This window comes from Myotis myotis, unplaced genomic scaffold (assembly GCF_014108235.1).
Source record: "Myotis myotis isolate mMyoMyo1 unplaced genomic scaffold, mMyoMyo1.p scaffold_m19_p_1, whole genome shotgun sequence".
In the NCBI taxonomy this organism is placed as follows: domain Eukaryota; kingdom Metazoa; phylum Chordata; class Mammalia; order Chiroptera; family Vespertilionidae; genus Myotis; species Myotis myotis.
This window is the reverse complement of record NW_023416313.1, coordinates 31,158,318-31,170,539: the sequence shown is the minus strand read 5'-3', so window position 1 is coordinate 31,170,539 and position 12,222 is coordinate 31,158,318. Positions and strand designations below refer to the sequence as shown.

Genomic DNA, 12,222 nt, shown 5'->3' with positions numbered 1-12,222 from the left:
GAGGAGACCCTGAATTAAGTCCTGAATGCAGAGGCTAGAGAGGGAGTTTGTCGGGTTGTGGGAACAGCAGGGGAAAAGGCCACATGACAAAAAGGAGTTTGAAAACCTTGAGAACCAAAAGTAGGTTCTCAAGGAGACCACAGGAGGTCAGAGAGGTCGGCAGGCCTTCCAAGGAGTTTGGATAGAATGGACTCATCATTACTAGGGGAGCTGCTGGCTTCTTTTCCATGCCAGGTAAATAATACCTGGTGACGAGCTCTGTTGTAGCATTTATTTCTGTTTTAGCCATTTGTTTCTCTGTCTCTCCCTTTTTCCTAAGAAGACTATGTGTTTTTTTAAAATGATTTTGCATGTCTCGTGTTTGTATCAATTGCCACTCGTATCCATAGCAAATCAAAGGGCCCAACAATATTTGATGGATGAGTGAATAAATGAATGCGTGACTTAGCCCAATACTGAATTTGATTAGAACATTTGGAGCACACAGCTTACACAGCTATCTCCATTCCTTCCTTGTTGAACCAGCAGCTCCCTGCCGTTGCTGTTTCGCTCCTGCACTTGTAACACTGACCTTCAATTCCCCTTTCAGCCTTCTGCCCCCTGGCTAGACCATACCACGTACCAGGGGTCATGCTGACCTGAAGCAGTGTCTCAGCTTTGCCACTTGCCACAAGTTCTATGTGATGCGGCACAGGTTGCCTCTCTGAGCCCATCTCCTCTCCAGAAATAAGGATAGATAATGCCTTGCAGAATGTTAAGAGAATTAAATCAAAATAATGCATATTCAGCATCTCAGAGACAGAAGTGTTCAACAATTGGTGCCTTGAAGTGGCATTCGGTATTGAAAGGACCAGTGGATTTAGGAATAAGGTAGACATTGGTTCAAATCTGGTTCTCCACTTATTAGTCACATTCCCCTAGAAAATAAATTTCAAATATGAGCCACCGTTGCTTGTATCTAGGAGGTGGTTTATCTCATGAGCTAACTTAGGTGCAGAATAGAGGAGATACAAAATAATTAAAAGTATTATTAGGGTACTGTTACAATACTAGAGGCCTGATGCACAAAATTCATGCAAGAGTAAGCCTTCCTTTCCCCAGCTGCTGGCACGGGCTTCCCTCCAGCACCTGGGACCTGGGCTTCCTTCCAGCTGCCAGCAGACACCTGGGACCTGGGCTTCCCTCACAGCTCTGGCTTCATCCAGAAGACCGTCTGGAAGGACGTCCGGTCTAATTAGAATATTACACTTTTATTATTATAGATGCTCCTTCGCCTTGCCAAATGCCTGGTATAAGTACGTGCTCAATGGAATGTTTGCCAAATGTTTGTCTGCACAACTTAAAGAACAGAAGAGAATATACTGTCAGTTCCTGTTCCCAAGACATGTCATAACACGCTGCAACTTCTAACACAAAACATTGCCCAAGATACTCAAGTTTCAATAGGGTCACATTACCAAACATGTACTCAACAGGTAAATAAAATACAGGTATGAACTAATTATACTATCTCCTAATTCCAAAGCACAGACTCTCAAGATTCCTTCATTCATAAATCATTGAGTTTCTATTGTATGTAAGGACTTGGGCTGGCAGCTCAGGACACAACACCATATTAAAAATAAATAAAAATTTAGAAATGTTGCCTGCTGTCAATGAGCTCACTGGCTGGAGAAGCAGGAGGGAGAATGGGAAACATACCTGACTTAAATAATTACCTTATAGTTGATTAAGGGTTCTGGGTGGATAGTGAGCTGCTGAAGGGGCAAAACTCACACTGGTGATGGGTGAAGGGTAAAAGGTTAGGGCATTTCAAGGGGAGAAACAGCAGGTAACAGGGCAAGAAACAAGGTATATTATAGGGGAAAGTGGAATACAGGGTCCAGGGACCAAATAGCAAAGGCTTTATTCGTCACATGGTCTCTGGGCTTCACCCCATCCCTGAAAGATTTAGCAGGGTGAGTGAACGAGTGTGGGTATGACCTGGTCAGATTTGCTTTGCGTTTTACAAAAATCAATCTGGCAGAAGCAGACTCTAGAGTTTGGATTAGAGAGTCTGCCTGGCAGGGCAGGAGGCAGTTTTAACATCTGGCTGATAGATGTTGAGGGCGGTGGAGATGCCAAGGGTCCACTAAAGGCCCCATATCACATCTGGATCTACTAAGGTCCCACGGATGCTGGCATTACCGGAGGAGGAAGTTGGGAGGGTTGGAAACAAGTGAGAGGTATAGCTGTTTTGGGGACAGGTTAGGGGGTCTGCAGGACCTTCAGATGGAGATGTCCAGTCATAGGGCCTAACAATTATTCTGAGACTTTGCAGCAAGTAGGCACTTTTAAGGGGGGGAGGGGGCATGGGAGGGACCCAAGGCCTTTGTGATAAAGAGGTAAATCTTAATTTCCTGCAATCTTGGAGAAGGAATCATCAGTGTGGGTTCTTTAAAAGAGGACAAAGGGGATAAACACTAACACTAGGAAGGAGGTCCCAGGAGAAAGCTGTAGTTGTTCTTGAATTACCCACCCACCTTGGGAGCTCTGGTTAAAGGGTGAGTGGGAAAGTCTAAGGGACACAGGCCGGCAGCCAGTTGCATTTTTCCTGTGGGATTTTAGAAACAAGCAGGTGGAGACTCAACAAACTGAGATCCGGAAGGAACGTTATGTATGATCTAGTCCAGTCTCTCCCCTTTCACCGGGACCCAGAGAGGTTACATAAACAGCCCAGGTCATTCAGCCAGTACCAAGCAGAACCAGACCCAGAACCTAGGGGTGTTGATTCCGGGTCCCCAGCTCTGTCTGCCTCGCAGTTAGTTCTACTTGCTATTAAGAGTGGAAGGGTCTTATTTAAGACGGACGGACCAAATGTCAAGTAAATTTAGCAGTGGAGTTCTATCTTCTCCGTGGGGAGGGGGTTAGAGACTTGAAGAGCGCTTTGGGTCCAATGACAGAATATTGGCCTCTTACAGACGCCCTGGCAACAGGCCTTCTGAAGTCTGCCTTGGTGTTGAAGCTGCGCCTACAGGCCATGTGGACCAGCACACCAGTGAAACCCGCAAGGTTGAGAAGTGACCGTTTCACTCACTTCTGGATAATAAATACTGGGTGTGTTCTTTTAAAAATCTATTCTGATGCAACCCCTGGTATCTTCCTAGTGAGAGACTTGCGGAGAAGCCGGGGTTGGAGTGTAGTAAAAAACAAACAAAAACAAACAAAAAACATTCGAGATGAATGACGATAGGGAGGTGGATTGCTGGCGGAAGCGACTGGAGGGAGCGTGAAGGGCTTGACCTTCAGACCCCTGGCAGATCGAAGGCCTTTTCCGTTGCTAGGGCCGCCAGCGTCCTTGGTTACCACTAAAGGGGCTGCGCTCTCTACAGCTCACTCGGGCCGGAGCGCATCCCCAGCGCCGCCTCGCGTCGCGGGAAGAAAACGGCGCCGCCAGCAGACACCTGCCGGTCCTGCCTTCCCGGCAATCACAATCCCCGGGGCTTTGCAAAGCGGCACCCCGATGCCAGGCCTAAAAACCCCCCGCGGAGGGCTGTGTAAGGAGGGAAAGCCAGCCCAGGCTCTCCCACGCCGACTCACGTTGTAATCCCTCTGCCAGAGCTCCAGGTTCTCGTACATCGTTCGTAAAAAATCGTTGGAGACCAGTTTCCTCAGGGTTTCCGCCATCGCTGGTTTTTCCGCTCGGTCCGGCTCGGGGAGATGGAGACTTGGAGGGAACGAGTCGGTGGCCTCCGCTGGACCGCAGGGCGACTGGGCGGGAAGGGTGTTATCTTCCTGAGGGGCTCAGAGTTCGGCCGATGTTTCCATCCTCCCCCTCGGGTCTGACCGGGCAGGGTTTGGGGAAGCCGGGGGGAGGTGCCCTGGGCCACAGCCTCCGCGCCTCATCCGCTGCCCGGCGCGGTCTCCTGGCTCCCCCGCGGCCCGCCGCGAGCCCAGGCCTTAAATCCCCGGGCGATTATTAAACAAACCTTGACGTGGGCGGCGGCTGCTAGGGACGCGCGCCCCGGGCACCGAGGCAACGCCGGTGCCACCGCCCAGCCCCCACTGCGCCCTCCCTTCACCTCCGCCCCGCAGCCCTCCTGCTTTCCTCCGCCCCCCCATCCTCCCCATCCCCCCACCCCCCCAAAGGCGCGCAATGTTGCTGATCCTGTTGCTCTTCCTCCTGCTGCTGCTGCTGCTGCTGTTGCTGCTGGTAGAAGGCGAGTGGCGCCCGTGCCGCTGAGACTCCAGGTGGGGCCCGGGGCCGGAGGACGCCGAGGCTACACCCGATGGCAGCGATGGCAGCGGCGCGGGACGGGCGCAGTGCGGGGTGGCGGGCTGGGGGCCAGCTGGAGGCCTCTTGCCTAGAAAAAGCAAAGGTTCCTTCCCCATAGAAGTTTTCGGTCAGGAAAGCACGTTTGGCTCCTCCTTTATTCTTTCACTTCTCAGGCTTTTAATTCTTCGTCTGTGACACCTAGGGCTGACCTGGAAGAAACTAGCTTTAACTAAACTTTCAATTCTTCCCTCTTCAATGGCCCACTGGGTGGGTGCCCAAGTCATTAGATTTTAGTTCCAGGATGTTCACAATTTAATCCCTCAGGATTGGACCAGATTTGGTAGTGTATTTTTAGACTCGTTGGGCACTTTAAAGTTTCATTGAATTCTGAATTCTCCGATTGAGACTGTGAAAGTTCAGACCTGGTTTGACACTGTTTCAAAAGGATGTAGTGAGCCACAGTGGATAGTTTGAACTACTTAAGAAATGAAACCATTTCAACCTTCGTTAAGCACTTTAGAAGCCCTGACTTTACATGCCATCAGACGATGTATTGATTGCAAATCATCCTTATCTACTCATTAAAACAGTGGGAGTGAGGCAGGGCCTCAGCTTGCTAAATACTTTCATTCAGTTCCATTTCCTCAGATACTTAAAATTATATGAACACTAGAGGCCTGGTGCACAAAATTCATGCACGAGTGGGTTCCCTAGGCCTGATCAGTGATCAGGACCAATTGAGGCCTTCCTTCCCCCAGCTCAGGGATCCTCAAACTTTTTAAACAGGGGGCCAGTTCACTGTCCCTCAGACCGTTGGAGGGCCGGACTATAGTTTAAAAAAAAAACTATGAACAAATTCCTATGCACACTGCACATATCTTATTTTGAAGTAAAAAAACAAAACGGGAACTGTTATGCCCAGAGTTCAAGATCTCCAAGAAACCACGCCAGGGAGCCAGTCCGATGCAAAAGCAGAAGGTCCTTTATTGAGTTAGCTAACCCGACCCGGGCCTCCAGTCCACGCAGCGACCAGAAACCGAGTGAGTCCCATGAGAAAATCAGGGCTTTAATAGTGAGGGGAGGGAGCTGGCTGTGGGCCCTGCCGATTAGCCAGGCGCAAGTCGGGTCTTGTTACACAGGATGGGGTCATCTCTATGGCGCACACATACCTTGCTTGTCATTGGTTAGTTCAAAGAAATCCTGGGCGTGGCCAGCAGGGGCCTGGGCTCGGGAAGAAGGCACTTCTCTGAGCACATGGCCTCTGCCCCAACATGGAGGATCCAGGGTAAGATGGAGGGCGTAGCCCTCGCCCTTTCAGGAACAAATACAATATTTGTATTTGCATGTGGCCCTCGGGCCGTAGTTTGAGGACCCCTGCACCCAGCTGCTGGCTGCCAGCAGGAGGTTCCTTCATTCCATGCCGCCCCCTGGTGGTCAGCGCAGGTCATAGCTAGCAGTTGAACTCCCGAGGGAACAATTTGCATATTAGCATTTTATTATATAGGATTGTATGTGTCCAAGTACCATAAAATTCAGAATTTTTATCACCTCTTGTTTTTATTTCTCTTCATTACAGTGGTTTTATTGTTCTCTAATAAAAGATGAGAGGCTAACTTCTGGGACCAGTGTTCCTACTGTTTTCTGTAAAACCCAAAAATAAGGATTCTAAGGGTACATAGCACATATTATTTTATCACTGTAGAATAATTACTAAAGAAAAAAATCACAAACATCCCATTAAATATTTATTAGATGCTCTCTTCCTTGAAAAGAATATAAAGGAGGACAAAGGGGATGGAGAAAAACTTTACAAATTTCTTAATTTGGAACCAATTATTTCTATTTTTATGGGCAACTGGAACAGTCCTATTTACATATTCATGAAAAGCAAGTTGAAATATTTTGTCAGATTAGAGATTAAATCCTCTTCCTTGCTGTGGGCACTTTAACTGCTAATTCTTGGTTTCATCATCTTTAAGAAGGGATGACAGTTCTTATGTCACGGAATTATATGAAATAAATAATTCATGTCAGGTACTTTGAGCACAGTGCTTGGCATATACTGGTACTGTCAGTGCTTCATAAATGCTGTGCTCACTACCATTACAAACGTAGATCACAGTATTATATTTTTTATATATATTTTTATTGATTTCAGATAGGAAGAGAGAGAGAGATAGAAACATCAGTGATGAGAGGGGATCATTGATTGGCTGCCTCCTGCACTCTCCCTACTGAGGATTGGCCCGCAACCTAGGCATATGCCCTTGACCAGAAGGGTCCCAGCCTGGGACCCTCAGTCTGCAGGCTGATGTTCTATCCACTGAGCCAAGCCAGCTAGGGCCACAGTATTATATTTAACTAGAGGCTCAGTGCATGAAATTCATGCCCCCAGGGGAGGGAGGTCCCTTAGCCCAGCCTGCACCCTCTCTAATCCTGGACCCCATGGGGGATGTCTGACTGCTGGTTTAGGCCCGATCCCTGTCTCTCGAAATCTGGGACTGCTGGCTCCTAACTGCTCGCTTGCTTGCCTGCCTGATCACCCCTAAACCCTCTGCCTGCCTGCCTGATTGTTCCTAATCACCTCTGCCTACCTGATCACCCCTAACCACCTCTGCCTGCCTGATCACCCCTAACCACCTCTGCCTACCTGCCTGATTGCCCCTAACTGCTCCCCTGCCAGCCTGATCTCCCCTAACTGCTCCTCTGCTGGCCTGAGTGCCCCTAACTGCCTTTGCCTCAGCTCCACACCCAGGACCCAAGATTCGCTCCTCTGGCCAGCCATAGGCACCGGGGACCCAGGTTGGCCGCAGCTGCAGGGGACCATGGACGGGCAGCTTTGCCCAGGCCACAGCCGCTGGCACCCAGGACCACAGGGTGGGCCGCTTCTCCCTCTCCTGAGCCACAGCCACAGCCACAGCCAGTGGCACTTGGGACCACAGGCAGGCGGCTTCACCCAGGCCCAGCTTTGTCAGGAAGGACGTCCAGATGGTTGTCCGGAAGATGTCTGGTCTAATTAGCATATTACCCTTTTATTAGTATAGATGGGGATAGTTAGGTTGGAAACAATCTAAATGTTCAACAATAGGATTCAACAATGATTATTTTGCAACAATCATTGAGCGATTGTCTTCAATAATCATTCAATGAAATGTTGCAAAATAAAAATCTTATGACCAAAGAATATCTAGTATCTAAGAATTCTCACAATATAGTATAAAGTAGAAAAAGCAGGATATCAAGTGTCATTTATATTGTGTAATATTATGCAATATGAACGCCAGGTATGATTATGGTGACTTTAATTTGCTCCTTTATACCTTCCTGATTTTCCAAATTTCTACCAGGAATACAAATTGCTTTTATGAAAACTTATTCAGAAACAAAGTTACCCAAGAACTTTGACCACCCTCAGAGAAATGTTAGCCAAAATATCAATATTTAATCTGAATCAAAACAGAATATGCTTTGAGCAAATGTTCATATTACTAAGTTAATAATTAAACTTATAGAGTCCTAGGACAGAATGCGTCTTTGAAATCCCTTAAGAATACGCTACCTGACATTACTTATCTCCACAGTGCTCTAGCCACACAACTGGATTCAAGGCCCTTAAGATCTGTAGTCATTTTGTACTTCGTGGTTTCCTTAGAACTCTGGAGTGTGGTGGTGCATAGCAGAAACTTTTTATTAATAACACAGAAGCATACCCTGCCCGCGAACCCGGCGGACATGGCTCCGTGGTTGAGGTTCGACCTATGAACTAGGAGGTCGCAGTTTGATTCCTGGTCGGGGCACATGCCCAGGTTGCGGGCTTGATCCCCAGTGTGGGGCATGCAGAAGGAAGCAGATCAATTGCTCTCTCTCATCATTGATGCTTCTATCTCTCCCTCTCCCTTCCCCTCTGAAATCAATAAAAATATATTTTTTAAAACTCAACTCTTTAAAAATGTAACAATGAAGCATAGCACTCAATGAGTCAAAACAAAGGAAATGTTTTAATATTCATAATTTACCCTCACTACTTCCAAAAAAGGATCTGAAATGGTTTACAGTAAAAGACTTGTAGAAAATATCATTGCTATTTTTTAATGGAAAAGCAAAATTGAGCGTTGACCTATGAGCCAGGATGTCATGGTTCGAGTCCAGGTCAGGGGCACATGCCGGGGTTTCAGGCTCGATCCCCAGTAGGGGTCATGCAGGAGGCAGCTGATCAATGATTCTCTCTCATCATTGATGTTTCTTCTCTCCCTCTTCCTTCCTCCCTAAAATCAATAAAAATATATTTTTTTAAAAAGCAAATATACCCCAAATTTAAGACTATGTAGTAAGATTGAGCCATATTTTCCATTTCTTTCTGAGCTCTGTGGAAGCCAATGCAGAAAAGAAAATGAGGGTAATGAATAGTGATTTTTAAAATATAGATATCAGTTCTTTGAATGTAAATGCATTTTTCTGGTACTAATTCCAAAGCATGCTTATTCTTTTTCAAAGAGTATAGAACAACAGAGATTAAGGTGTTTTTAACAACAACCCCCTATCTTAAAAGAAAATATAGGGACAATCTTCATGTGACTGTTTCTTGCAGTCACCTTCCAGCAATGCCAAAAGGATAACACTGGAACACATGTCATCAAAGAGAGGGACAAGCAACTGACACCCGGCTCTCAGCGCTGGTGATGTTACCTGCTACACACTTAGAAATTCCATACCTGTAGGAACAAGTGGACATCCTCATAAGTGCCCTCAATAATGATCCCCTCCTCAGAGCTTTGAGTGCGGCATAGCAATCAATTAAAGAAAGAGCTAGAGCCTGGAGTGCAAATAGTCTTTCCAATTAAAGAAGAATCCATATGCTTCAAATTCCAAGCATGCTGTCAATAAGGTAGAAGTTCTGTTCAAAAAGTTGGTAAGCCTACTTTTGTCTATATATGGAAGAAAATGTCAGCGAAATAAAGGTTCTATTTGGAGAATATTTTGACATTCTAATTTTATCCTGATTTGGTTATTTTAGGATATTATCAACTAGGCAAGTACTTGGAAAGAAAGAATACAAAGCAAACCTTTCTTTTGTGATACACTTTTAGGGGTCTTGGAGAAGTTGAAAGAACAGCTAACTTGGAACGTGGACTCTTGCTTTATCTCACACTCTGCCTCTAGTGTTTTCATGACTTCACATAACACTTTAATCACTCTGAGCCTCATTTTTCTGTATCTGTATAATAAAAAAATGGACTAAATGAGTTCTAAGGTTTCTTGTAGTTGTGACATTCTTTAATGCTTGTGTAGTTGTTTTTAAACATACTGGCTAAGGTTCAGATTGAGCAAATCTTGCCCTTTGTTTCAATTTTTGGTTCACAGTTCAGTTCGAGTCAAGCCTTGATTTTGAGAGCATTAGCTAATCATCAAAAGTTGAGCATCTTTCTTGAGTACAATTTATTCTCTGGAATAACCCTCTAAGAAATAAACAAGGCAACAACCTAACCTCTAAGAAATAAACAAGGTATTTTTCCATAGCTGCACTTTAAATCAATTTACACCCAGCTCAAACTGACAAAAATCTTCCTAAATCCCCCAACCCCTCAGAGCTCATCACTCTCATTGATACGTTTTCTGTCTTTAACTTTCAGATATGTTAATACTGTTGCAATGATCACAGGATGTTGTACTCATTTGTCTGCCTCCGACATCAGCTTGTGAGCTTCTTGACGAAAAGGAAGAGGCTTATTTAGCTTTATTACTTCAGCAGAGCAACTGATATGTTACCCTCTGCATAGTTTGCTAAATTTAAAAAAGGGGCGGGGGGAGGGGGGGGAGAAAGGAAGGAAGGAGGGCGATGATTGGCTCTTTTGTATCTGACGTCATAATCCCTTTGAGCTTGAAGAAAGCAAATGTAATAGCCAGTTGGTGTTCTGTGGCATCATAATTCTCTCACCCACCCAGAAACCATTTGTTCTAGAGAAGGTAATGTGTCGAACATCTGGAAGGAATAAGCTTCTGAATGTCCTTAGTTTTTGTCCACTCTGAATTTTACCTACATTGGTCAGCGGGAGAGATTTTTAACTTGGGATTTGAAGAAGCCAGTGGAAGATTAACAGAAACACTCAATGAAGTGAGGGCTGTGTGTGTAGTTTCATGCGCCACCAAACATGAATATAGGCAATAAGCTACAAAGACAGCTGATGGGATCCTTATCAGATGTCCCATCCTTCCCCACTCAGGACAGTGTGGCTAAAGAATAACCTGTTCTGCTCTGGTCCGCTGCTTTTTCAGGCGCCCCTGATCCTCTTCTGTGTGTGCCACGCCGCTCTGGCCCACAGCTGTCTGCATCAGGAGCTTACTCCTTTGGGCCAGGGCCCTACTTGCATGACGTTTCCTTTAGAGTCAGTTTTTACTGGTGGTACTGCCAAGGCACTTTGTCTCCTTGTAGGTGGCAAAACACTAATGTGTCCATTCAGTGTTCTGTAGCCTGACAGCTTGTTGTCCCCAATTTACCAGCTTCCTTTGGTCCTTGTTCTCTGCCACACTGGAAGGGAAAAATGTTTTTAAAAACCCACCCACTGGAGAAAGAACTACAGTTGACCCTGGAGCAAAATGGGGATTAGGGGTGCTGACCCCTGCAAAACGGAAAATTTGTGTATAACTTTTGACTCCCCCAAAAACTTAACTAGTAGCCTACCATTGACCAGTGCCTTACCGATAACAGACTAGTAAGCAGTTGATCAACACTGTGTGTGTGTTATATGTGTTACATATTGTGTTCTTACAATAAAGTAAGCTAGAGAAAAGAAAGTGTTGAAATCATAAGGAAGAGAAAATGCATTTACAGTACTGTATGTATTTATTGAAAAAAATCTGCATGTAAGTGGCCCTGCACAGTTCAAATCCATGTTCAAGGGCTAACTGGAATTGGTAGGGATCTGAGCTGAAGGCAGGCCCTCCCATGGGACAGCAGTTATAACAATAAGCATTCCCTGCTCAAAACAACAGTTCAGAATTTTTCTGAAAAATATATACCCACTATTTTTTTAAATACATTTTATTGATTTTTTACAGAGAGAAAGGGAGAGGGACAAAGAGTTAGAAACATCGATGAGAAATATCAATCAGCTGTTTCCTGCATGCCCCCTACCGGGGATGTGCCCGCAGCCAAGGCACATGCCCCTGGCCGGAATCGAACCTGGGACCCCTGAGTCCGCAGGCCAACGCTCTATCCACTGAGCCAAACCAGTCAGGGCAATATACCCACTATTGAGTAAACCACAAAAACAAGAGGAAATTTTTAATATATCACAACTGTATCACCTTAGCATCTAAATCTAAGTAAACCATAGGACATTTGTAACAAACATGGTATAGAAGGAAAAAATAGATTTAGTGAGGTATTTTGGGGTCACGAGATAGCCCTCCTAGTTCAACCCAGGTTTCCATCATTACAGTTAGTTCAAAAAAGAAGGCATCCTTGCCCTCAGTTTTTCAGCTCTGCTAGCTAAATACATGGCTCTGTGAAGAATTCATTGAAGGGGTGAGCTTAGGGCACATTAAGCTATTGCAAAGGTGCAGTGGGCAGGATCCACATTGTAAGATACCCTTAAACACCCCAGGAGAGGGACATGGGACGGCATGAGGCAGTCCTTGGATGAAGGATGTTGAAATACATCTTTTCAGCACATTTGATAAAACATTTACTAAATTTCTCGTGTGGCAGAAACATCTGCCTTCATCAGAAAGCAAAATCAGACTCAGTCCCTACTTCCTAGGCCTCACAATCTGTGCAAGAGAGAGATACACACCATAGCTGAATGCAACAAATTACATGAGGTAAATATTAAGTCCCATGGCAACCCGGACTCTCCCCTTACCTCCTCCTCCATCCCCCTGGAGAAAGGATCAGGGTAAGTCACAGAAGAAAATGACATAAAGAGCCAGCTCTGGAAGGATGGAGAGGAGTTCACCCGGAAGAGAAG

General features: G+C 45.6%; 1 protein-coding gene across 4 annotated transcripts in view; it reads right to left on the bottom strand.

Moving 5' to 3' along the window:
- SPATA18 (spermatogenesis associated 18) overlaps positions 1-4,055 on the bottom strand; it is a 33,131-nt gene extending 29,076 nt beyond the window's left edge. For 2 of the 4 annotated variants that reach the window (XM_036333739.1, XM_036333748.1), the window contains exon 1: positions 3,580-4,055. In XM_036333739.1, the coding sequence (XP_036189632.1) occupies positions 3,580-3,666 (87 nt within the window). In that variant the 5' untranslated portion in view covers positions 3,667-4,055. The remainder of the gene's footprint in view (positions 1-3,579) is intronic. The other 2 variants (XM_036333768.1, XM_036333758.1) reach the window with 2 other exon arrangements.
- Between the last annotated feature and the right edge of the window lie 8,167 nt (positions 4,056-12,222).